The following is a 21,765-nucleotide window of genomic DNA, read 5'->3' on the forward strand; positions in this document are numbered from 1 at the left end:
GTGTGTGTGTGTATGTGTGTGTGTGTGTGTGTGTGTGTGTGTGTGTGTGTGTGTGTGCGCGTGTGTGTATATAGCTATTTTTAAGCAAATACATGGAAGAAATCTATTCCACCAAACTGTAATACCTTTCATCTTTCCACATAGCCTATGTTGCAAATTAATATTATGTAGATAAAGATAAAATCCTTCAATGTCCCTGTTAAACACCATTGTCAAAGAACATTCATGTATGGAAAAAAAAAAGAAACCAAAAGGAAAACTAAATCAAGAAAATTAACGATAAAGTTGAACAGCTAAATTAAGGTTGGAGTAATGGAGTATTGACATTAAATAGTGCAAATATAAATAAAGAGTTATTCAGGTCTTTCCAGCTTGCCCACTGTTTTAAATAAAATTAAATAAATAAAATGTGAAAGGAAATGCATTTAATTGTAAAAAGAAATATTCTCAATGTTTCAATTAAAATCAACGTTACTTATTTCATATTTTAAATTTTTTTATTAAAGCGATAATCTTTGGCACAAACTACGTCGGAACTGAATTCACAAGTTGAAGGCTGCGACGAGCCAACTTCACAGTAACACGCAGACGTCATTGACTATTACCGATAACCCTTGTTTGGTAAGTTTAATGGATGGAAAATCACCTTATCGTTTGACGTGGTCGCTGACAAATATTAAATTAGTCTTGGCTTTTCGTTGCATTAAGAGGGGTCGACATGCCACGCTTGATTTTCGACATACACTGACGACACCTTGGTTGAATGCTAAATAAGCTAACTAGCTATTTTGCTGCACGTTTCGACAGGTTATAGTCATCAAAGTTTAGTTAACTTGCAAGTGCATGTGCCTCATTGGTGTCAGTTGTTCGGATGTGGTTTGAACCGGCGAACTTTTTCTTCGCTTTTGGGAAGAAAAAAAAATCCATATCAGCTAATGCTGTTATCTCAGATCACAAGGCCTTGAAAGTCAAAACGACATCATATATGCCAGTGAAAATCCCGCTTGCCTGATTTACATTTCGCAGAAGATTCCTGGATGTTTGTGTTGACTCGTTTTTGCGGAATAACCCATCCATTTGCTTTAATGTTTAACCTGTACTGGCCAGGAATATCCACTCGGGGGAGCCAAAGCTGTAACCTGCACAGTTTAAGCCAATGACAATGGAACCACATACAAGGTTCCGAAGTTACTTTTTTTTTGGGGGGGGGGGGTTGTTTTGCGAGAGTAGTACATTGTCGCACGTCACAAAAAGTCACCCTCAGTTCCCACAGTTGCTCACTGTTTTTCATTTGATTGTAAAGCCGTTTCAATCCTAGCCTAGTTTTTAATACAAGTACACTCCTTGTCCTCACTACACTTTTAAAAACTGCTGAGTTAAATTCAATGCAACCCAAATTGGGTGAAATATCTAAACCAGCGCTTGAGTCCTAAAGGGACCTACCTAGGGATGACTCAATCACACCTTTTTGGTGCCCGAGTCCGAGTCGTTGGCGCGAAGGAAATGCCGATACTGGACCCTTTGATCATGTCCTACCACCATTGAAGACATGTCAAAAAATTTTTTGACTGTGAAACCGTATGATTACTTAATCACCTCCTTATTACATATGCAGTGCACTACAAACTGATGGTAACATAGGGGATTTGGTAACAAGAAAATACTTGCAATATCTCATCGTTATTTATAACATATGACACTTTGAAATTTCGGTGCATAACTCAGTGTTTTTGTGTGTGTGTGTGTGTGTGTGTGTGTGTGTGTGTGTGTGTGTGTGTGTGTGTGTGTGTGTGCGTGCGTGTGTGACAGAGATCTTCCTCTGTAGGTGAGCTGCAATGGCAAAAGCGGGGACAGGTGTTGATCTCACCAGGAAGTTTGTTTCAGAAGCCGAGCTTGACGAGAGGAGGAAAAAAAGACAGGAGGAGTGGGAGAAAGTTAGGAAGCCTGATGACCCTGAGCGTAAGATCACTTCCAAAAATCCTCAACAAAAGACTCCTGTGGATCAATTCTAAATAGCTGCAAATACTGTACCCGTTTCTTTCTTCTTGTGCAGAGGTCCCTGAGCAAGAGTATGACTCGCGTTCTCTCTTTGAGCGTCTGCAGGAGCAGAGAGACAAAAAGCAAGAGGAATTTGAGGAACAATTCAAATTCAGTGGGTATTGGCATGTTGTTTTGAAATGTTCAGCGTCTCCACCATGATTTTTTTTTCTTCCTTTTGCTTTTGCTCTCTGATTGTTCTAACATAATAAGCCCATGATTTTTTATTTTTTTTTTTTTTTGTGGAACTCAACTCATGGCATTTGATTTGTAATGTCAATCGCAGATGAACTGCGGCACAGTATCGAAGCTCTATTGAGCCAAACTGTGCAAAGTCGACCGTAAAGGAGTTCACGCAGATCCTCGCACACAGGCATGGATGACAATATTTGCAGTCAAACGGATCAGTGTGCACTCTGCAGATACCAAAAGTATGAATTCGCCTCAAATTGGGTCACTTCTAAGTCAAGGCACATCTGTATTTTCTGCATCCACACTCACCTCTTGGTAGTACTTAGTCAATGAAAGCCCTTATTAAATATCTGACTAAATAAATACCTTGGAGTGACAACAAGTGCTTGAGAACACAACCCACTGAAGTGTAGTACTGGGAGATTTTTAAAGTGCAGTAAAATACCTCCAGTGAACAATGTAAAGTAGTGTTCTGGAATGCGTCTAAGAGAAGTGCTCTATTTGAGTGAAATTCCTGCCAAAACAATTAAAATTTGTTTTGTGCTTTTGAACAAAATTTGATGAAAAACAAGTGAAACGTTTCCCATCACAATTGCAAAATGGAATTGCATTGTCATTGATATTGGCTTAAATACAAGTACTTGTAATCGGTCTAACAAGCAGTATTAGTAAAATCCTAATATTGACAAAAAAGTTCTTTTTTTTTTTTTTTCTTGCCATGAAGTTGCATGTCAACAAATGTTTTCTCTTAAGTTCCTGTAGGATGAAAATTCAGCATCATTCCATCATCATTAGATAATTGCTTTGAAAAATAATAGTGAACCCATGAGTTTGTTCTTGACAGTACCCGTTTAAATATGATTCTCTTTCCCTACAGCATACACAGCTCAATATTGCAAATGTGTTGAATTGCGTTTATGAGCATCGTCAAGCTCTTTTTTGTGGTTTTTCCCTACATGAAGGCCACCTAAGTGTATTTTTGAACAGACCGTAATGCTGTTCCCCCCCCCCCCCTACAAAATGCCATGATTTTGCTGCAATGTGCTAAGAGCAGCTTTGTTTCCATGGTGACAGAGAACATGGTGAGGGGATTGGACGATGATGAGACCAGCTTCCTGGATGAGGTTTCCCGGCAACAGAGCTTGGTGGAGAAGCAACGCAGGGATGAAGAGAAACAGGAACTGTTGGAATACAGAATATCCTTTTGATCATGTCAACATTTTATTTGATCAGTGTCATTGTGGCTAACTCGGTAGTCTTATTTTAGCCCCTTTACACCACACTGGCCATCTGAGATGACTTTTTTACACCTTTACCTGCTTGCGCACCTGTGTGGAAGATACACTATGTCATGGTTCCTGTGGATCCTTAAAAAGTCTTAAAAGGCATTAAATCCATGAATGCAAAAACAAGGCCTTAATTGGCGTTAAAATGTCTTAAAGCGAACTTTCAAAAGTCTTATCAATGTTATTTAAAAGTAGCATTTCATTATTGTAAATGGTCTCTATGAAAATAAGTAAACATTCTTAAAAGAATAATTTACCGAATGACTCTTGTAGTAGCATCACGCAGTGATGATAGCAGAACCAACAAAACACTGATGTGTTTTTAGTTGGAACTGTGGAGTGGAAATGCACGTTATTTATGGACTCGAGCAACTTTGGACAACATGGGACATTGGGAACATTGCTTGGTCTCACATCAGGAAGCAGAAACAGGTCCAACATATCGCCGTGAGTGAGGTGTGGCCTGCTGTGAGACCCAACATAACAAAAAAAAAAAAAAAAAAAAAAACAGATGAAAAGTTCAAGTACGCCATTAATAATATAATGGGAAAATGACACCAGAACAGAAGTATTTACACCCGTAGTTGCTTGATGGTACCTCAAAATGTATGTCCTGCACCATATGACCATCCTGCATGTTCAGCGTTCTTTATATTTTCTTCCCCGTCCACAGAAGACAACCAGTTTGTCTGTAAAAGGCAACAAAGTGGGTTGTCCTGGAAACTGCATCGTCATGTGGTAACGAAGCTTGCCATTTCAAGCAGTCTTGCTGCTTTTAGGAGCTCACAAGGATTCATTTAAACCTCATACATCCTGTGCCCAAATGTGTGTGAATGAATGAATTGATGTTGTGGTGTGAATCCCCTGAGCTATGCCTACTTTTTTTTCTCCCTGTTTTAGCCCTCTAATCTGTGTCACTTCCCAGTCCTGTTCTTAGCCGCTCTGCATTTATTGGAGTGTAATGCTGGTCTGCTTTCATATCTGCCGCATGTTATGATATCCGCCGTTAGAATGTTTCTTGTGGTGTCACAAAGGTTCATTGACCTTAACTCTATGTCATCACAGTGCTGTGGCAAAGCAAGTATCCTCTGACAGCCGCCCAGAGTCTGAGAAGAAGGCAACAGCTAAACAATCAGTGGTGGAGCAAAGGACCAGCCATTTGTCTCAAGCCCATTTACTGGCTGGTGCTGTCAAGAGACGCAGGTATGCACACACACAAATGTTTTCTTCTTCCGTATTTTTGCGACCATATTGCGTACCGAATTAAAAGACTCAGTCCCAGTTAGTATATGCTATTTGTATATTTGTGTACATAAAAGGGGCATTGGACGCAGGCATGGTCAAACATACACTACCTTAAAAGCATGGATGTACACTAGTGTAGTTTTTTTTTTTTTTATAGAGGCATATCGGGGCAAAAGTGAGTTTGGTTCTACTTTATTGAAGTATTGAACAATGTAGTCATGTTATTGTGATTATTATTATTATTTTTTTTTTTTGTCAAAGTCATCATCTTCTGTTTCCAAAATGAACAGCTGAGCAAGTTCTCCATCGAACATGCCAAGAACCCTTGTCAGTCAGTCACGTTGCCATGCACCTTTCTCAGAAATGATGACGGCTTTTGCGAAAGCTCCAACAGTGCAAGCAGACACATTATCGCAAGCGTTCACAATCCATTCACAAATTGTGGCGTACCTCGCCCGGCGCCGCCTCCCAGTCTTAGTAAAGCTGTGTTCGCCATCGCTCCCACGCCACTCGCAACTTAACTTTGAACACTTTGCCCAGCGGTTGGAGTTCGTTCGTCAAGCCTCCCGGAATGATGGCAAGCTCCGAGTTCATTTGTTGCACTTGGCCTTTCACAGTGGCTGTGAGATGGCCTCGCATGGGGTCACAGATCAACAGGGATGGTGACGCTTGGGAAAAAAGAAACCCAAAAACATCCAGTCTCTTTAGGTACACTTTGCTCAGGCACTCTCTCATTTTCTCCTCATCCATCCAGGCATTTTGATTGGCCTTAACGATTACTCGGGCTGGAAACTTTTCTTTCGGCAGCGTCTTCCTCTTAAAAATCACCATAGGTGGCAGTTTCTGTCCATTAGCATGGCAAACAAGCACAACAGTAAAAGCCAACTTGTCGTGCCCCGTTGTGCGTATCGTTCCCGTTCTGGTCTCCTTCTTTACAGTGTGGTTCAACAGGCTGCAGCCAGACCCTTCTCATTCTTTTCACACTGTACTCACTCAGTGTAAAAGGTCTGCGCAACAGTGTGCCAATATTTATTGACATGTGCAGCCTACCAGGAAGTAAAAAGTTTGACATTTGCAGCTGGTTTAGATGAGAAGTAGAGCGCACCTTGACAACATCTTTTGATCCTGATGAATGCACTGTATTTATCAAGGCTCATGCCGTTCCCTTTAAATAAGTCAGCCAAAGTAGCAGTAAATCGCTCTACCAGCACCTCTACTATTGGACGCCCTTTCTGATGTCACGGTCAGGCGGTTGACGAATACAACATTTTAAAATTTGAGGCGCCTTGCTGTTGTGGCAAATGTCCTCCAACCGCTCCCTTTCATTGATATTGTGTCCTCTGGGCCAAAGAGGAAAAGGAACATCTGGATTGTTTGCTATCAGTGCAAAATTCAAAAGCAAGTGTCTGTGACGATATGGGGTTGTATTACTGGCCAGAGCATGGATAACTTGCACATTTGCGAACGCTTTGCAAATTTCCCCAATGTGGCACAAATAAAGGTTATCTTATTATTATTTATTTTTTTTGCTGAAAGATACTTACCGGTTTTGGAGCAAGCTATGCAAAGTCTTTTTCAGGGATGTCCCTGCTTATTTCAGCAAGATCATGCCAAGCCAAATTCTGCATGTGTTACAACAGCATGACTTCGTCATGAAAGAATGCAAGTACGAGAGTGGCCTGCCAGCAGCCCAGGCATGTCTCTCATTGAAAATGTGTGGCACATAATGAAGTGCAAAATACAACAACTGAGACACCGGACTACTGAGTTCCTGAAGTCTGAAACAAGGCATCCTCAACTCCCAAACAGTGTTGTTAAAAGGCACAGTGATGTTTGTAAAATAGCGGTAAACATGCCACAGGCCATCGAAGTGAATTGGGTGAATATTTGCAAAAAAAAAAACCAAAACGAGGTTTATCAGTTATAACATTAAATTTGTCTTTGTAGTGTGATTCAATGAATATACCTGTAGGTTGAACAGAATTTGCAAATCTGAGGTGTACCATCTTTTCTTTCCATCTTAACACTCTGTCTTGTCTTACCTGAACCAGTTCTTCACAGTCATCCGACAGCAGTAAGAAGCAGAAGGTGGAAAGCACAGCAACAGGAAATGGAGACAGACATACAGGTGGGCATCAAGCATGAGGCCTAAAACTGTGTTCATACCTAGTTCAAATGAATAACAAGTTACCTCAGTACAACTCTTGCTTTGTGATTGTTTTGCGCATTTTAACACGACAAAACACCTTTGGAGTGATACATGTAGAAGCAATAGATGTGTTAGCCGTGTTAGCCAGCTCTTGACCCTCAGCGTCGCACTTCACAGGCAAATAAAACAACAAACGTCCTATGATAATAATGAGCCAGCTATCAAGAAAAGTGCAGTGGTGCCTCATTTTATGGATTTAATTCATTCTGTGGCCCCGTTTGTAACTCGACAATCGTGAATCAAGGTACATTTTCCCATTAGGAAATGCAATTAATCCGTTCCAGCCCCCATATTATATTTAAATTTTATGATATATGTGTCTGTGCTGCTCAAAAAAATAAATAAGAATAAGGAAACCTTTATTTGTCTCACAATGGAGAAATTCCCAATTTACAGCAGCAAAGTTATGAGAGGAAAAAAGTAGAAGAACGAAAAGTATAGGAGCTGCTGTAAAGGCAGCCACTCTCGGTGCCATCTTGAAATCATAATAACAACAAAATAATACAACACAACACATGAGACACAGTATTCAATCTTAACACAACACAGTGTAACTCCAAGTTTTCCTTTTAAGTGTTCCCTTTATATTTTTGAACGTACAGTATCAAGATATTTATACATCTTTTTTTATACATACATATTTTTGACACAAAAAACTGTAAGAATCTTGTCTTTGTTTGTCATGTTTATGGCGTTAAGAATACGAATAAGAAAACCTTTATTCGTTTCGCAATGGAGAAATTCCCAGTTTACAGGAGCAAAGTTATGAAAGGAAGAAAGTTGAAGAACAAAAAGTATAGGAGCAGCTGTAAAGGCAGCCACTCTCAGGGCGCCATCTTGAAGTCATAACAACAAAATAATACAACACAACACATAAGCTACAGACAAGGCAGCCGCTGTTGGAATTGTGGCAGGAAGAAGCCTGTGTGTGGGCGGAACTTCCGGTTGCACACACAACAGCTTGGTCCTGCGTGGAGCAGACATTAAGTTTTGTTTTTTTTTCTCAATGTAATACACATTTGCTCATGTTTTTGCCACATTAATCTGAAATCTAGGCAACCGCTGTTAGAATTGTAATTGGAAGAGACTGTGTGTGTGTGTGTGTGTGTGTGTGTGTGTGTGTGTGCGTGCGTGCGTGCGTGCGTGCGTGCGTGTGCGCGCGTGCGCGCGCGTGTGTGTGCGCGCGCGCGTGCGCGCGTATAAGCGGAACTTCCACATGACAGGTTGCTATTTGCTGCCGCAGAGGAGACATTGAGGCTATGATTTTGGGGCGCCAACCGTAACCTTTATTATTCTGAGGTCGAATAAGGAGTTTAAAAAAAATCTATTTAATTGATCACTTGCCTGATCTACGAGCAGAAATCTACAGAGTTTTTCTGTTGTTATGAATGGCAACAGATGGATACCCAACTTCATTGTACCTGATGCCACCTAATAGAAAAGCACATATTTTGTCTGCCTTTCCATATCCGTTGCTGGTATTGATGAACAAAGGTATTTGTTATTAATAAATGAGAAATTTCAGGCAACCGAAATGAAAGTGGATCATTTCCTTTCTTCTGAGTTCCATGTTGAGTTTAAACTCTCAGTCTTGACAGTAAATTGTGTTGTTCAGAGCAGGAGGCAGGAGGAGGGCGAAGACCAGCGGGAGCTGAAAATCAACAAACTGTCACGGGCCTGACGCCCAAGAGCCCATCGACCCCCCTTAATTCCAGTCCGGCTCTGCTTCACCTGCCCTCGGCGGCAGTGTGCATCGGCGTCCTCCCGGGCCTCTGCGATTATTCGGGCAGCAGCGACTCTGACAGCAGCTCGGACAGCGAAGGTAGCGTGGATGTAATCATGTTGCCGTACCCGAGGCACAGCAGAGCCAATAGATAGTCTGTTTCACACCCGATAATCTGACACTTGCACACATTCATACAAAACATTGCATTGTTCTTAGAGTTATCCCTACAATGTCACAAGAAATTAGTAGTCATCATTATGAAAGGAAGTATACAGTTTACCATACACTGGTGAGTACTCAAAGGTTTCCACAAGCTTTCTGTGCTATTATCCTTGGCTAATAACTAACAGTAACATTGCTGTTAGGGATGGGCCTGATAATTAATGGTCAATTAAACATTTGTTTTGAATATTGTTGATTGTGTGGAAGTGTTAATTGTATCGTAAAGCAGTTGAGGCAAAATCGAGTGCACCACTTTGTTGCAACCAACCATTTCATTCTTTGTTCCAACCATGTAGAAGGTAGCCTGAGAGCTTCACTTTAACTTAATTTTAACAGCATGTCTCCTCATACATTGTACTTACGCCCACCTCAAGTGGAACAATTCAGCAGTCAACCTGGGGTCACACTCGCAAACTAATTATCGTCTTGAATATCATTACATAATAATCTCTTTCGAAATGACATCCCAGAATAAATAGGAACATATCACAAAATCTTTAAATGTGATTCATCTTAGTCTTTAACAAAACAAACTGTAAAAGTGCAATCTTCATATAATAAAAGAATATGGAAATAGAATTTAACCCCAAATGATTAATGCACTTTACTCTCTCTTTTTATTTTACTTCAATTAGGCTGTGCACGAACCAGAAATCTCCACGCCGATGTATCTTACTGCATGTTTCAGTTTCATCAAACAAAAAAAGGGTCGTATTTTTCGGACTATTAAGTCACTTTTTTTTTTCATAGTTTGGCTTGTCCTGAAACTCATACTCATGTAAATGTTTATATATAAATATTACAGCTCGAATTTAGAGCCAAAATTCCCAATCCCTAATTGTATCAACGACAATCAACAAGTGGTTGGATTTGAAACTTGCGCTTCTAACTATGGAAACGTTTTTCTTTTTACTTTAAAATGGCTTACCTTGACTAGAATCCCTCATCGCATTGTGGCCAAAGGTTGAAACATGGTTGTTGTTTTTTTTTTTTTTGGTGCTGTAAAGACAAAATCCTTCCGGTCAAGAAAAACTTCTCCATAGTGAGAAGCAAAGTTTTGAATCCAACAATAAGTCGTTCAGCGTCTCCACCATGATTAGGGAAGGGGGATTTTGGGTGATAGTCCATGTTCTACTGTCCTTGGTCTTGGTTTCTGTAAAATAAATTCCTCCCCATCCAAAAAAATGTGATTTATCATCCAGTGTGGACCCCCCTTCTTCAAAATGCATTTTTTTGATGGGTGCCATTTATAATCTGGAGTGATTTATAGTCTGAAAATATGGCACACTCAACTTGTTTGCTGTCCATAAATGACAGCAGATATTATAACCTGCGGCACATCAGACCTCCGCTATGGCACTTCTCCATGAAAGCTCTATTATACTGTGCAAACAGACGTTTTAAGACATTTAGAAAGACATTCTCCTCTTAAAAATAACAATCGATTACATTGATTTTCCACTTCGAGGTAATTTAAACAGGACCGGTTCCTAATCGTGTTTTCTTTCTTTGTGTTACATCTTGTACCAGTTCCCACAAAATTCTCACGAGAACAGCAGAACGGCAACTTACCCCTTCAGCGTTTCCTGTTATTTTCACATTTACGCTTTTGCAGCCAGGGGGGCAAAATTGAGCAAAATACGTAGTCCAAATAAATGGGAATAGGAAAACCAAGCATTTTAATTGGACACAATCTGTGGAGCTGTTTGTGCTTTTGCTATTGTTGTGCTCAAACGTGATGCTTCTCCCTCAATCACGTCTCATGCAGTTTAGGCAAGCAAGCAAACCCGCACTGCCTACTCCGATGACGTCCCGACCCCCCCACTCTCCCACCCCGTCCCGCACACCTCTCCCAACCCCAAGCCACACTGACGACATGCTGTGCTTTTGGCTGTGGGAAAAGTGATTGACTGCTGTGGAGGAAGGAAAAGACTTCTTTCATTCGCATATCACATAACTCGTACCATTGTAGCTACCAGCAACAGACTAGTGAGGTGCGGCAGGAGACACTCTTCTTTGAGTCCCATGCAGTCAGACCTATGTTGGAGAATAATGGAATGTGTGTCATTTGTCCCAAAGTCACGGAATTCAGGGAAGATGTTCATCTGTTTACTCCTGCCCCAGACTCCAAAGAGAAATAAAAAGCTTTCTGTTTTAGTCGGTTTCTGTGTGTGTATTATAAATGTATCCCATTGATGGAGTACATTGTAATAGTGGAGTTTTTTTTGTTTTTGTTTTTGTTTTTTTTGGCCAGTATGCTTCACCAACAGGCTGTTATGAGAACTCAAAGACCGGGGTTCGGCAACCCGCGGCTCCAGAGCCGCATATGGCTCCTTACCGCCGCCCTAGTGGCTCCCTGGAGCTTTTTCCAAAATGTTTGAAAATGGAAAAAGATGGGGGAGAGAAATATATGTTTTGTTTTAGTATGGTTTCTGTAGGAGGACAAACATTCTCAACGTTTTCCAATGCTGTAAAAATGTGTGGAATAAAGATTAAATTTAAAAATTTCTGTCAGCGAAGATTTGCGTAATCGCCTGCGACACACGTTTCTATTAGCAGGGCGGGATGCCAGGCAGGTGGCTGTTGTAAGGGAAAAAAAAAGCGTTTCATGTAATTCATCGAGGTTACTGGCAAATAATGGGAAAACGGAAAGGGCCGAGAGAAGCATTTGAAAATGGTCCACCTGAACTACGATAGTGAACACGCTGCACAAGTGCCACCGTGTCAGGTCTCGACGAAGGTACGCATTGATTTTCACAAACTCGTGTCTACTTTCAGTTTCGTTCATCTTCGGGGCCGTTGTGGCTGTTGCTCACGATGGCATGCGTGTGTGTGGTTACGGGTCGGAGGGAGGTCGGTTGATCAAAAAATAGATCTTTGGTCAAAAAAGGTCGCCCCCCCCCCCCCAGAAAAAAAGGGCCCCCCCCCCCCCCCCACCGTTCTACAGGGTGCACTGCAGGGAAAAAAAAATCATGAGGCTCATTGTGTGTTTGTAGCTAATTAGCCATTTTGATAGTAGGCTAATCTAGCTCATATAGATACATACAGCGTCTGTTGCCTTCATTATCAGGCTTTAAATTTTTTACGTCTCCAGACATATTTGTTTGGGGTGGGGGGGTCCAAGATGGCTCTTTTAACATTTTGGGTTGCCGACCCCTGTGTTAAACAACCATACATAAGACCTCGTTTTGTTTATGAACCCAAGTGCTGTCACAGACACAACCTTACAAAATGAAGCGCAACACATTTAGTTCAGAGACGTTGCAATGTATATTTTAATAATTGTATAATTACACACGTCTGCACTGCATAATACAATAAAAATATTTACTGTTAGCTTATCAATACATATTACAACATCATAAATATACAGTGCAATCTCAGACTGTATCGCAAACTGCTCGTGCACATTCTGACTCGCCTTCCTCAAATAATGATGCCTTCAAGGTGTGACAAAATGTTTGTTTCAATACAGTATGTACAAAAATCTGTAACACCTAATGCAAATCAACCCTACATGCGTTTTATGGTCTTTGTTCATTTGTAAACGGTGACTGGCAACATGCAGGATGAACCAAAGCCGTAACACTGAACTGGAAAAATGGTCTCACGTTGAAGAGCAGCATTCCACAGCTGCGTTTTAGTGCTACAGCTGCCACCGCAGCAGCTTCACCTCCTTCCATTCACACTGAACGCCTTCTCTAGCTCAAATTAAGGAACAAGTGCGCTGGGTTCACTACAAATCAGCCTTCTTTCAAATTGACCGCTACCTGAAAAAAATCTCTGTCCGACCACTGATATTGATTTCAGCCAAGCGGATTTAACACCACAATGTTGTTAGAATCACAAGGCAAAAATCACAAGACACATGCAGAAAGCAAACCACTAACATTCTCAACAATAAAAAAATAAAAAATAAAAAAAAACAATCTTTCCATGAAAATGATCAGTGTTGCACCTGTGGTTCAAACGTGCTTTTATCACAGTTCTTGAAAACCACCATTTCTGCGCTCTTTGAAAGCAAAACAAAAAAAAATTAAAAAATGAGGACAAGGTTGTCTTCCCCATTTGAGGTATTTGCCCACGGCAGACACACACAAGACTTTCAATTTGCACTGGCAGTTGACAGAAAAGCTATTTTACAGTGTGAGCTGTCATCTTCTCACTTATCTCACTCCGGCGCCGGGTTGGTGGGTGGGAGGTTCCTCTGTTTAAAGTACTGAGTGACCTGCTGAGGCAGCTCTGCCAGGACAGACTTGGCGAGGGTCTCCTTTGGTGCCTTAGTGAAGGAGAAAACAGGCAAACGTACGTCCAATGCTAAAGAGAACTGTTTCCAGGTTATCATATCACGTGCATGAGAATCAGAATCATCTTTTTTGGCCAAGTATGTAGATACATGCATGAGAATCAGAATCATGTTTTTTGGCCAAGTATGTAGAACACACGAGGGATTTGTCTCCAGTAGTACAGGCTACGCTAATAGTATCAATAACAAGCAACTACGATCAACAAGGACATGACAAAATGTATATTATGAGCATTTGTGGCTTAAATGCGTCTTGGCTCTTTAATAGCAGTTCCTCTTGAGGTTTTATTTGATTTAAAAGTGGCATGGCTTCGCTGACGATGGGATATACGATTTGGGCATGAAAGACAGAGGATTCAGACTGCTCGTGTGTTTTGTTTGCAGAAATATCCCGTGTGACTTTTTGTGCATTTAAATGCAACACAATACAACTACTATCACCTATATCAGAGTATAACGCACCAGACTATTGTATTGAAATTCATCGTACTCTTGCAAGTCGACACTTTGAACCAGTCATTGATGGTGGAATGGTTTACTCCTGGTCTGGACAAGTGCTGCAGCCCATCCCAGCTTACAGTGGGCAAAAAGCAGACTACTCCCGGTACTATTTGAAATCAATCATAGGGCACATATAGAAAAACAATTCACACTCACATTCAAACCTTTGGAGACTTTAGACTCTTCACTAAATAAACCTAACATACATATTTTGGGATTGACAGTTGTAGCTATCCTCCCCTCTAGGTGATTGTCAGGTAGGGTAGTTGGAATCAGTATTTGATGATAGTTGGAGCATTTCTAATATTTTGCCCCCCTTCTACCAGTATATGATGCCGTAGAAAAATCAGAGTGTTCCATGTCTCTCGCCCAAGTCAACTATTATGGGCTCCAGCTCACTGTAAGACAAGCTTTCGGAAATGGATGGATTAATCGGGCAAACTAAATTCCAAAGGTTTCACGCAATTATTTGACGAAAGAAACTGTTGGGAAAAGGGGCGAGGACTTTGAAATAGAAACATAAAAGGCGAGAAGATAGATTGTGTATGTGTCAAATCCCTCATGAAATCTTCAGTGCTATTCTTTGTGTGTCTTTCAATGTAGCCTAGTTGGGATAAAGTAGTTGCTACGGCGGCAATATCCACTGTAACCTTGAAGTGTTGCTTGTTCACAAGCATACATTTGTATGCCACTTTAGCTAACCTCTAAATTGTGCCTTTTATAACTCCTCAACAACCACTGAGCCAACTCTAGTCTCATGACTCCAGGAGCTTCTTGGATTTGTACTTGGTATCACCAAAAAAAAAAAAAAAAAAAAGGCATCAAATTCAACGTCCTGCTTGAAATGCATCCTTTCAAAAAAAAAAGCTTTTTTTCCTCAGAATTTTTCTTGGAAATTAGTCTTTTCAAGAAACCTCCCAATGTTCAACTGCTGTTGACAAAAGAATGGTAAAAGGTAGTAATTTACTTTTTTTTCTGAATGAAAGAAGAGGGTTTAAGCTTTTTTTTGGTAGGTTCCATACTTATATGGAAAGAGAACTCAATTTTTTTCTGTTGGCCTTCAAAAATTAGTCAAAATGGTCCAAAATGGCTGGCTCTCCCGATTTGAGAAAAACGGCTGGCCATGAATGGGTTGAGGTGCACGTTTGATCCCTGAAACAGATGAATTTACTTCACACTCGGGGCATTCATTCTAAATCCAGAATGGAACTTATTGGAGGTGAGTTTTGACGCTCTGCTGTAAATGTTTCATCAGCATGTGTTGCGTTGGGCAAAATCCTATCGTACAGTTAACCTCTGCCAGGATCCGATTCTAGAGACCATGCAACTGCTTTAGTGCTCAGGCTGAAGTGAATACTCACATTACGAAAATCCCGAAAGGGGACAAACTGCACAATGTCTCGAACAGCCTCCTCGCCGGTGTTGGACCTCAGCATGCTGGCGTCTCCATCCAAAAACTCCATGGCAGCAAAGTCCGCATTGCCCACACCGATGATAATAATGGACATGGGCAGCTTGGATGCCTGAACAATTGAATGACGCGTCTCATCCATGTCGCTGATGACACCGTCTGTTATAATGAGGAGAGTGAAGTACTGCTGCACAGACAGAAAGGTGGTAGAAGGAGGATTTAGGATAGAAAGAAAAAGAAAAAACTCAAAATTGGAATTTTGCTTAGACTCACTAAGTGGGTCAGTTATGTTTCTGATGATTGACATGCTGTATATCCTGCAGTATGTGCCCGGGATTGTTCGGAGTGAAAATAGGCAAGAGAATTAATATGAGAGAGATGAGAGTCAAAATGAGAATCCAGTAAAGAGGAAAAAGAAAAAGAAATGAAACCACTTCTGCATTAGAGCAAGTTGGGCTCCGTTCACACTACAGACCGCACCATCTGTTCAGGCATAGCAATGATGGTGGCATTAAATGAGAGAAAAACAAACTCAGGAGAAAAGGGGATGCAGCTTCACTAGAACACCGAAATGTCAACATTCCTGTATATAACGATTGCTTTTAGTCATACAGACATGAAGTATGCATCCAGTGTGTTGCATTCATAATTGTCTGTGTGTGCACGCGTGTGTAAACGGCATAAGGATGTCAATCACAATTTTGCAAGCCTTCTGTATGCGACTCCTCCCATGATTTTAAATAAATAAATGCATCCCCCCCTAGCCAAGTACTTCAACACCTCACTCACGCTCTGAGCCCGCGATATATACCGTAAATATGCAAATGTAACATTTTTGACGATGAAATGATGGACAACATCGAACAGCGCGGATCAGAAAAGGATAATTGAAAAGTACTGTTTATTTGGTTCCAGATCGTAGCAGAGCCTGCTTCACGACCAGCCATCCAGATGTCCTCATTTTCGCACCACTTTACATGTTTACGGCACCTGGCATTTAGGTTTAATATTTAGCATACACAGGGGCCCAAAATTTCATTTGAAAAACTAATTTTTGCAAACTGAAACATTTTTGCTATATGACTCACTGTGCACATAAATAGTTGAAGTAGAACAACAGAGTAGTTGCTGTTTTGCTTTTGCAAAAAAGCAAAGCATGAACATACAGTACAGTAGCTCATTGTGTCTTTATTCTGAGTCATATTTCTCCCTTTTTGTTTTCTCATTTAGGTTCTAAATACTGCATGCTACAATAATTTCTGTGGTGTTTTAGAATTTGACTCTAGTCGTTGTTAGACCCCATTAGTTAATTTAGGAACCAAAGCAAGTTTCGTTCATCTAAGGCAGTGATTTTAATTTTATTTATTTATTTTTTGAGCCAGGTACCACCAAACCAGCGCATTTATGGATGAAAACACTGATGTGCAATCAGTGTCTTGATTTATTAAACTTTGGAACTCCATATGTAGTGATATCCCTGCAACTTTCGGGAAATTTAAAAAAATATCAAGAAAAATAATTTGTCATAAAGATTTGTGTGCATAAAAATCATTCTCAGTCTAATGCGTTCACAGATCTGTCCTCAAAAAGAAATTGTTCACTTATTTTTAAATAAAAGCAGAAACTGCTTAAAAAAAACAACTAAAATATCTATTTAATAATTAAAAAGAAGACTGACAACAGCACCAACTGTCAGCACTGAACATTGCATTGTTGCACTGAAATGTGTTTGTTCATTTTGTGAGGATCGTCGTCTTTGGCAGCAAGGAGGCAACTGCTGTGATGAAGCTCTTTTTGCATGGATGCTACTTTTTAAATAGATTTTAAAATCTCATAAACCTCAAGTGCCTTCATGTACCACCAATGGAGAACCACCAATCGAAAAGATGTAAATTACAGACCCGTATTTTTCACACTAAACACTTGCCACTTTGTCACGGGCAGCCATAAATCAAATACGAACTTGTTCTCAGGAAGAACACCGCCATGAGGTTAAGATGAGCTTACAAGACAATTTTGTTAACAGAGGTCACGAAGACAGCCGCTGACTGAAGTCAAAGCTCCAATTGATGTTACTGACAAACGCGCATCCGGGGGGGATCAGAAGCTTGCCTCTTTAATCGACAAACAGCAGCTCTGATTCGAGAGTGGTGATCACGCGCAGAGCCTGGGTTGCTGACACACTGTGCCATGCGAACCACTTAGAACGCCAGCTTGCGTGTGTGTGTGTGTGTGTGTTTGTTTGTGGGTGTGTGTGTGTGTGGGTGTGTGTGTGTGTGTGTGTGTGTGTGTGTGTGTGTGTGTGTGTGGTAGTCATACAAGTACACAGAGTCACTGGTCACAGCCAGTCGCAGGCTCATTATCTGAGGGACTGAAACATTGATATTCGGACATTGAGCCAGCCACGTAGCAAGCGACCCAGCCGGATGCTACTTGAGTCGAGTCGCAGAGTGTGGGTGCTTCTGCAACTTGTTTTTATGAGTTGCCGACAGTGTTTGACTAGTTTGTGTGAATGCTGCCACATTACAGATGCAATCGCAAATTGAATGACCACATGTGATCATGAAGAGCAAATAATACATTTGTGGGTACTACTAAATGAGATCAATGTTGTGATTATAGTATACTGTATTGGGTTGACCGTATTTTCCGCACTATAAGGCGCACCGAAAAGCATTCCATTTTCCCAAAAGCAGCCAGTGCACCCTATAATCCGATGCGCCTTATATATGGTTTTAGTACAGTCGCTTTCTATTCCCCATTGAGTTGTTTCCCTGTTCGTGTTCTTATGCCATCTAGTGGTGATTATTAGCAGTAACCACTTGTAGCATAAATGGGTTCTGCCCAACACTAATTGACATGTTCATTCGCCAACACACTCAAACAAACAAGACGGCTACTTTGTGAGCTTTGCGCAGCCATTATGAAACAGATAATTCCAAAAGCATCGTTACCTACTGACTAAATGAAGGAAGAAGGAGACAAGCAAGACTTATAAGGATATTTAGGCCCTTGTGAATGTGAGCCCACAAGGTTTGTGTGCCTTTTTGTTGAATCAATTGTCTTCATGTTTGTCTTTCATTTATTGCTATTTGTACTTATATGTTTCATGTCCGTGTTCTTGACCAGTTGTCACAGTTGCCAATAAATAAAATGTGCATTATTATGGACTTTGTGCCATGCTTCATGCCTCATCCTGAGGGACCTACATCTGGATCAATATTCTAAAATATCAGTATTTTAAATGTTCTGTCAAGCGCTTTGTTACAGCTGCAGCAGTTGTGAAGACTCCATATAAATAAAGCTGCATTGTATTGTATTGTATTCGCTTTAGCGTAGCTCTAGCTAGTGGATGTATAGTCCCACCGCAGCCAGGGCTTGATAGATAGAAAGCTGGATTGTATTCCATTTAGCGTAACTCCATCTAATGGATGCAAAACACAACCGCAGCAACTGTTGTAGCTTCTATTCTATGTGCCTTATAATGCGGTGCACCCTATATATGAAAACTGTTTTAAAATAAGCCATTCATTGAGGGTGCACCTTGGATTCAGAAGTGCCTTATAGTGCAGAAAATACGGTAGTTTTGTTTGTTCATTTAAGATTGGATATTTAAGATGTCATCTGTTTGCAGCATCACTGATATGCTCTAAAATATTTTGTTTGTTTGGCTTATATATGGTGTTAGTACAGTCGCTTTCTATTCCCCATTGAGTTGTTTCCCTGTTCGTGTTCTTATGCCATCTAGTGGTGATTATTAGCAGTAACCACTTGTAGCATAAATGGGTTCTGCCCAACACTAATTGACATGTTCATTCGCCAACACACTCAAACAAACAAGACGGCTACTTTGTGAGCTTTGCGCAGCCATTATGAAACAGATAATTCCAAAAGCATCGTTACCTACTGACTAAATGAAGGAAGAAGGAGACAAGCAAGACTTATAAGGATATTTAGGCCCTTGTGAATGTGAGCCCACAAGGTTTGTGTGCCTTTTTGTTGAATCAATTGTCTTCATGTTTGTCTTTCATTTATTGCTATTTGTACTTATATGTTTCATGTCCGTGTTCTTGACCAGTTGTCACAGTTGCCAATAAATAAAATGTGCATTATTATGGACTTTGTGCCATGCTTCATGCCTCATCCTGAGGGACCTACATCTGGATCAATATTCTAAAATATCAGTATTTTAAATGTTCTGTCAAGCGCTTTGTTACAGCTGCAGCAGTTGTGAAGACTCCATATAAATAAAGCTGCATTGTATTGTATTGTATTCGCTTTAGCGTAGCTCTAGCTAGTGGATGTATAGTCCCACCGCAGCCAGGGCTTGATAGATAGAAAGCTGGATTGTATTCCATTTAGCGTAACTCCATCTAATGGATGCAAAACACAACCGCAGCAACTGTTGTAGCTTCTATTCTATGTGCCTTATAATGCGGTGCACCCTATATATGAAAACTGTTTTAAAATAAGCCATTCATTGAGGGTGCACCTTGGATTCAGAAGTGCCTTATAGTGCAGAAAATACGGTAGTTTTGTTTGTTCATTTAAGATTGGATATTTAAGATGTCATCTGTTTGCAGCATCACTGATATGCTCTAAAATATTTTGTTTGTTTGGTTTGGACCACTTCTGCATTAAATTTATAGCCGCATAAAAAGGCATCATGTTCTGATACTTTGATTCAAATGAAAAGAAAATTGACAGTTTGGATGTGCTCTGTTAGATATCGATGGAGACCTGGGGCCCTATTTTCTTACCCAGTGCAAGTCTACCAGTCAAGCAGCCTAATTGTGCGCAAGGAGGGAGTTTTCTCTTTCTTTTTGTTTTGCAACGCTGTGGGAGTGAATATAACCGGCAATTTGCTTCCCACCCATTGAAATCAGCACACCAGAGGCGCACAGTCTTTTGACAGTCTCTGGTCTGTTTTATGTTTACAAATATGTTAATAATATTTAAAATGTAAGATGTTTACAATGAATCAAAATGCCTGGTTGAATCAAATGATCATACATGCCGTGCACAGCTGTGTTTGTGTGACTAGTAGTGCCAAGGAGTACTGCGAGTATTGAAACTTTTTTTTTGGGGGGGGGCAATAAATTAAGAACTGTCATTTGGTTTGGGAGGTCCAGTCGTCAAATGTAATTTGTTTTCGTAGTTCAACCGCCTTGCTTTGTGTGCGGCTGGCAGCCTTTGACCCAACTTTAAGGAAGCACGCAAACACAGGTGTGGATGATCGATAGATGCTGGTGCTCAGGCTACCAAATGACATTTTCTGTTACCTTAGATTCAAACAAAGTTTGATATAAAACGAGATAGGCCCGTAGTCATAACAAAAATATATATCGTGGCACACAACCTGTTTTGGCATTTTAACCCATGGATTTGTTCTCTGCTTGTGTGACATGGTAAAATGTGTTTAGTTTTTTTACATGAATGATGCCAGTCAAAGAAACAAGGTAACTGAGCCAGGTGCTCTGACTTACATTTTACATGAGCTTCTTCTGACCACATTGTATTCCTATACCAAGTAATTAATTTCTCACACATACCTTTCTTCCGCATGTATTTACCCATGTTTAATGAGAATTAATTGGAATTATTAACCCTGTCAGGGACAGCGGTTACGACAGTGGACCGCCTATCATATTATCAGGTTGCAGGTTATCATTTTTGGTGCATGAAAGGGTTAATCGAGGTGTCACTTCTTACCTCATTGACGTCACCTATAAGTGCATGCAAAGATGTGTCAAATAGACACTCAATCAGTACAACAATATTATACTCAACAAAGTCTCATACTCAACAGAGTCTCATTCAACTCTTCACGATAAAGACGAACACAAGCAAGGATTCCGTATTTTTTAACACAGTAAGGAACACTTGCTGTTGCACATTTTGTGTACGTTTTTGAAAATTGTCACATACATACATCCATTTTACGATCTGCTTTTATTTTTATTTCACAAGGGTCGTGGGGGTTGCTGGAGACTATCCCAGCTGTCATCAGGCAGTAGGCGGGGGATACTCCGAACCGGTTGCCAGCCAATCGCAGGGCACACAGATACAAACAACCATCCGCGCTCACACTCACACCGAGGGACAATTTAGAGTGTTCAATCAGCCTGTCATGCATGTTTTTGGAATGTGGGAGGAAACCGGAATACCCGGAGAAAACCCACGCAGGCCTGGGGAGGACATGCATACCCCACACAGGAAGGCCAGAGCATATATATAGTTTCTTGAACATGACAATGAGTTCACTGTACTCAAATGGCCTCCACAGTCACCAGATCTCAATCCAATAGAGCATCTTTGGGATGTGGTGGAACGGGAGATTCGCATCATGGATGTGCAGCCGACAAATCTGTGCCAACTGTGTGATGCCATCATGTCAAAATGGACCAAACTCTCTGAGGAATGCTTCCAGCACCTTGTTGAATCTATGCCACGAAGAGTTGAGGCAGTTCTGAAGGCAAAAGGGGGTCCAACCCGTTACTAGCATGGTGTACCTAATAAAATGGCCGGTGAGGGTATATATATATATATATAAAAAATCCTCGTCTCACCCCTCGGGTGGTGTCCATCCCTCATTCAGCTCGGGTCCTCTACCAGAGGCCAGGAAGCTTG

The 21,765-nt window shown here is 40.8% G+C and overlaps 3 protein-coding genes across 8 annotated transcripts in view; 1 reads left to right on the top strand and 2 right to left on the bottom strand.

Moving 5' to 3' along the window:
* LOC109519987 (cytochrome P450 2F2-like) overlaps positions 1-177 on the bottom strand; it is a 10,922-nt gene extending 10,745 nt beyond the window's left edge. The window contains exon 1 of the mRNA XM_019876897.1: positions 126-177. Within this exon, the coding sequence (XP_019732456.1) occupies positions 126-142 (17 nt within the window). The 5' untranslated portion in view covers positions 143-177. The remainder of the gene's footprint in view (positions 1-125) is intronic.
* Positions 178-542: 365 nt separating this feature from the next.
* Positions 543-21,765, top strand: part of psme3ip1 (proteasome activator subunit 3 interacting protein 1) — a 22,041-nt gene continuing 818 nt past the window's right edge. The window contains exons 1-8 of one of the 5 annotated variants that reach the window (XM_019876904.1): positions 543-621; positions 1,812-1,959; positions 2,054-2,152; positions 3,304-3,425; positions 4,579-4,718; positions 6,812-6,888; positions 8,585-8,791; positions 10,686-11,074. In XM_019876904.1, the coding sequence (XP_019732463.1) occupies positions 1,836-1,959; positions 2,054-2,152; positions 3,304-3,425; positions 4,579-4,718; positions 6,812-6,888; positions 8,585-8,791; positions 10,686-10,690 (774 nt within the window). In that variant the 5' untranslated portion in view covers positions 543-621; positions 1,812-1,835 and the 3' untranslated portion in view covers positions 10,691-11,074. Of the gene's footprint in view, positions 622-1,811; positions 1,960-2,053; positions 2,153-3,303; positions 3,426-4,578; positions 4,719-6,811; positions 6,889-8,584; positions 9,112-9,552; positions 10,108-10,685; positions 11,075-21,765 lie in introns of those variants that run through there. The other 4 variants (XM_019876899.1, XM_019876901.1, XM_019876903.1 and 1 more) reach the window with 4 other exon arrangements.
* The window catches only part of cpne2 (copine II), a 41,395-nt gene continuing 31,798 nt past the window's right edge, over positions 12,169-21,765 (bottom strand). For both annotated transcript variants that reach the window (XM_019876894.1, XM_019876895.1), the window contains exons 15-16: positions 15,086-15,322; positions 12,169-13,196 (exon numbers count right to left, since the gene is read on the bottom strand). In XM_019876894.1, the coding sequence (XP_019732453.1) occupies positions 13,089-13,196; positions 15,086-15,322 (345 nt within the window). In that variant the 3' untranslated portion in view covers positions 12,169-13,088. The remainder of the gene's footprint in view (positions 13,197-15,085; positions 15,323-21,765) is intronic.

The sequence above is a fragment of the Hippocampus comes genome, unplaced genomic scaffold (genome assembly GCF_001891065.2).
Source record: "Hippocampus comes isolate QL1 unplaced genomic scaffold, H_comes_QL1_v1.1 scaffold110, whole genome shotgun sequence".
In the NCBI taxonomy this organism is placed as follows: Eukaryota; Metazoa; Chordata; class Actinopteri; order Syngnathiformes; family Syngnathidae; genus Hippocampus; species Hippocampus comes.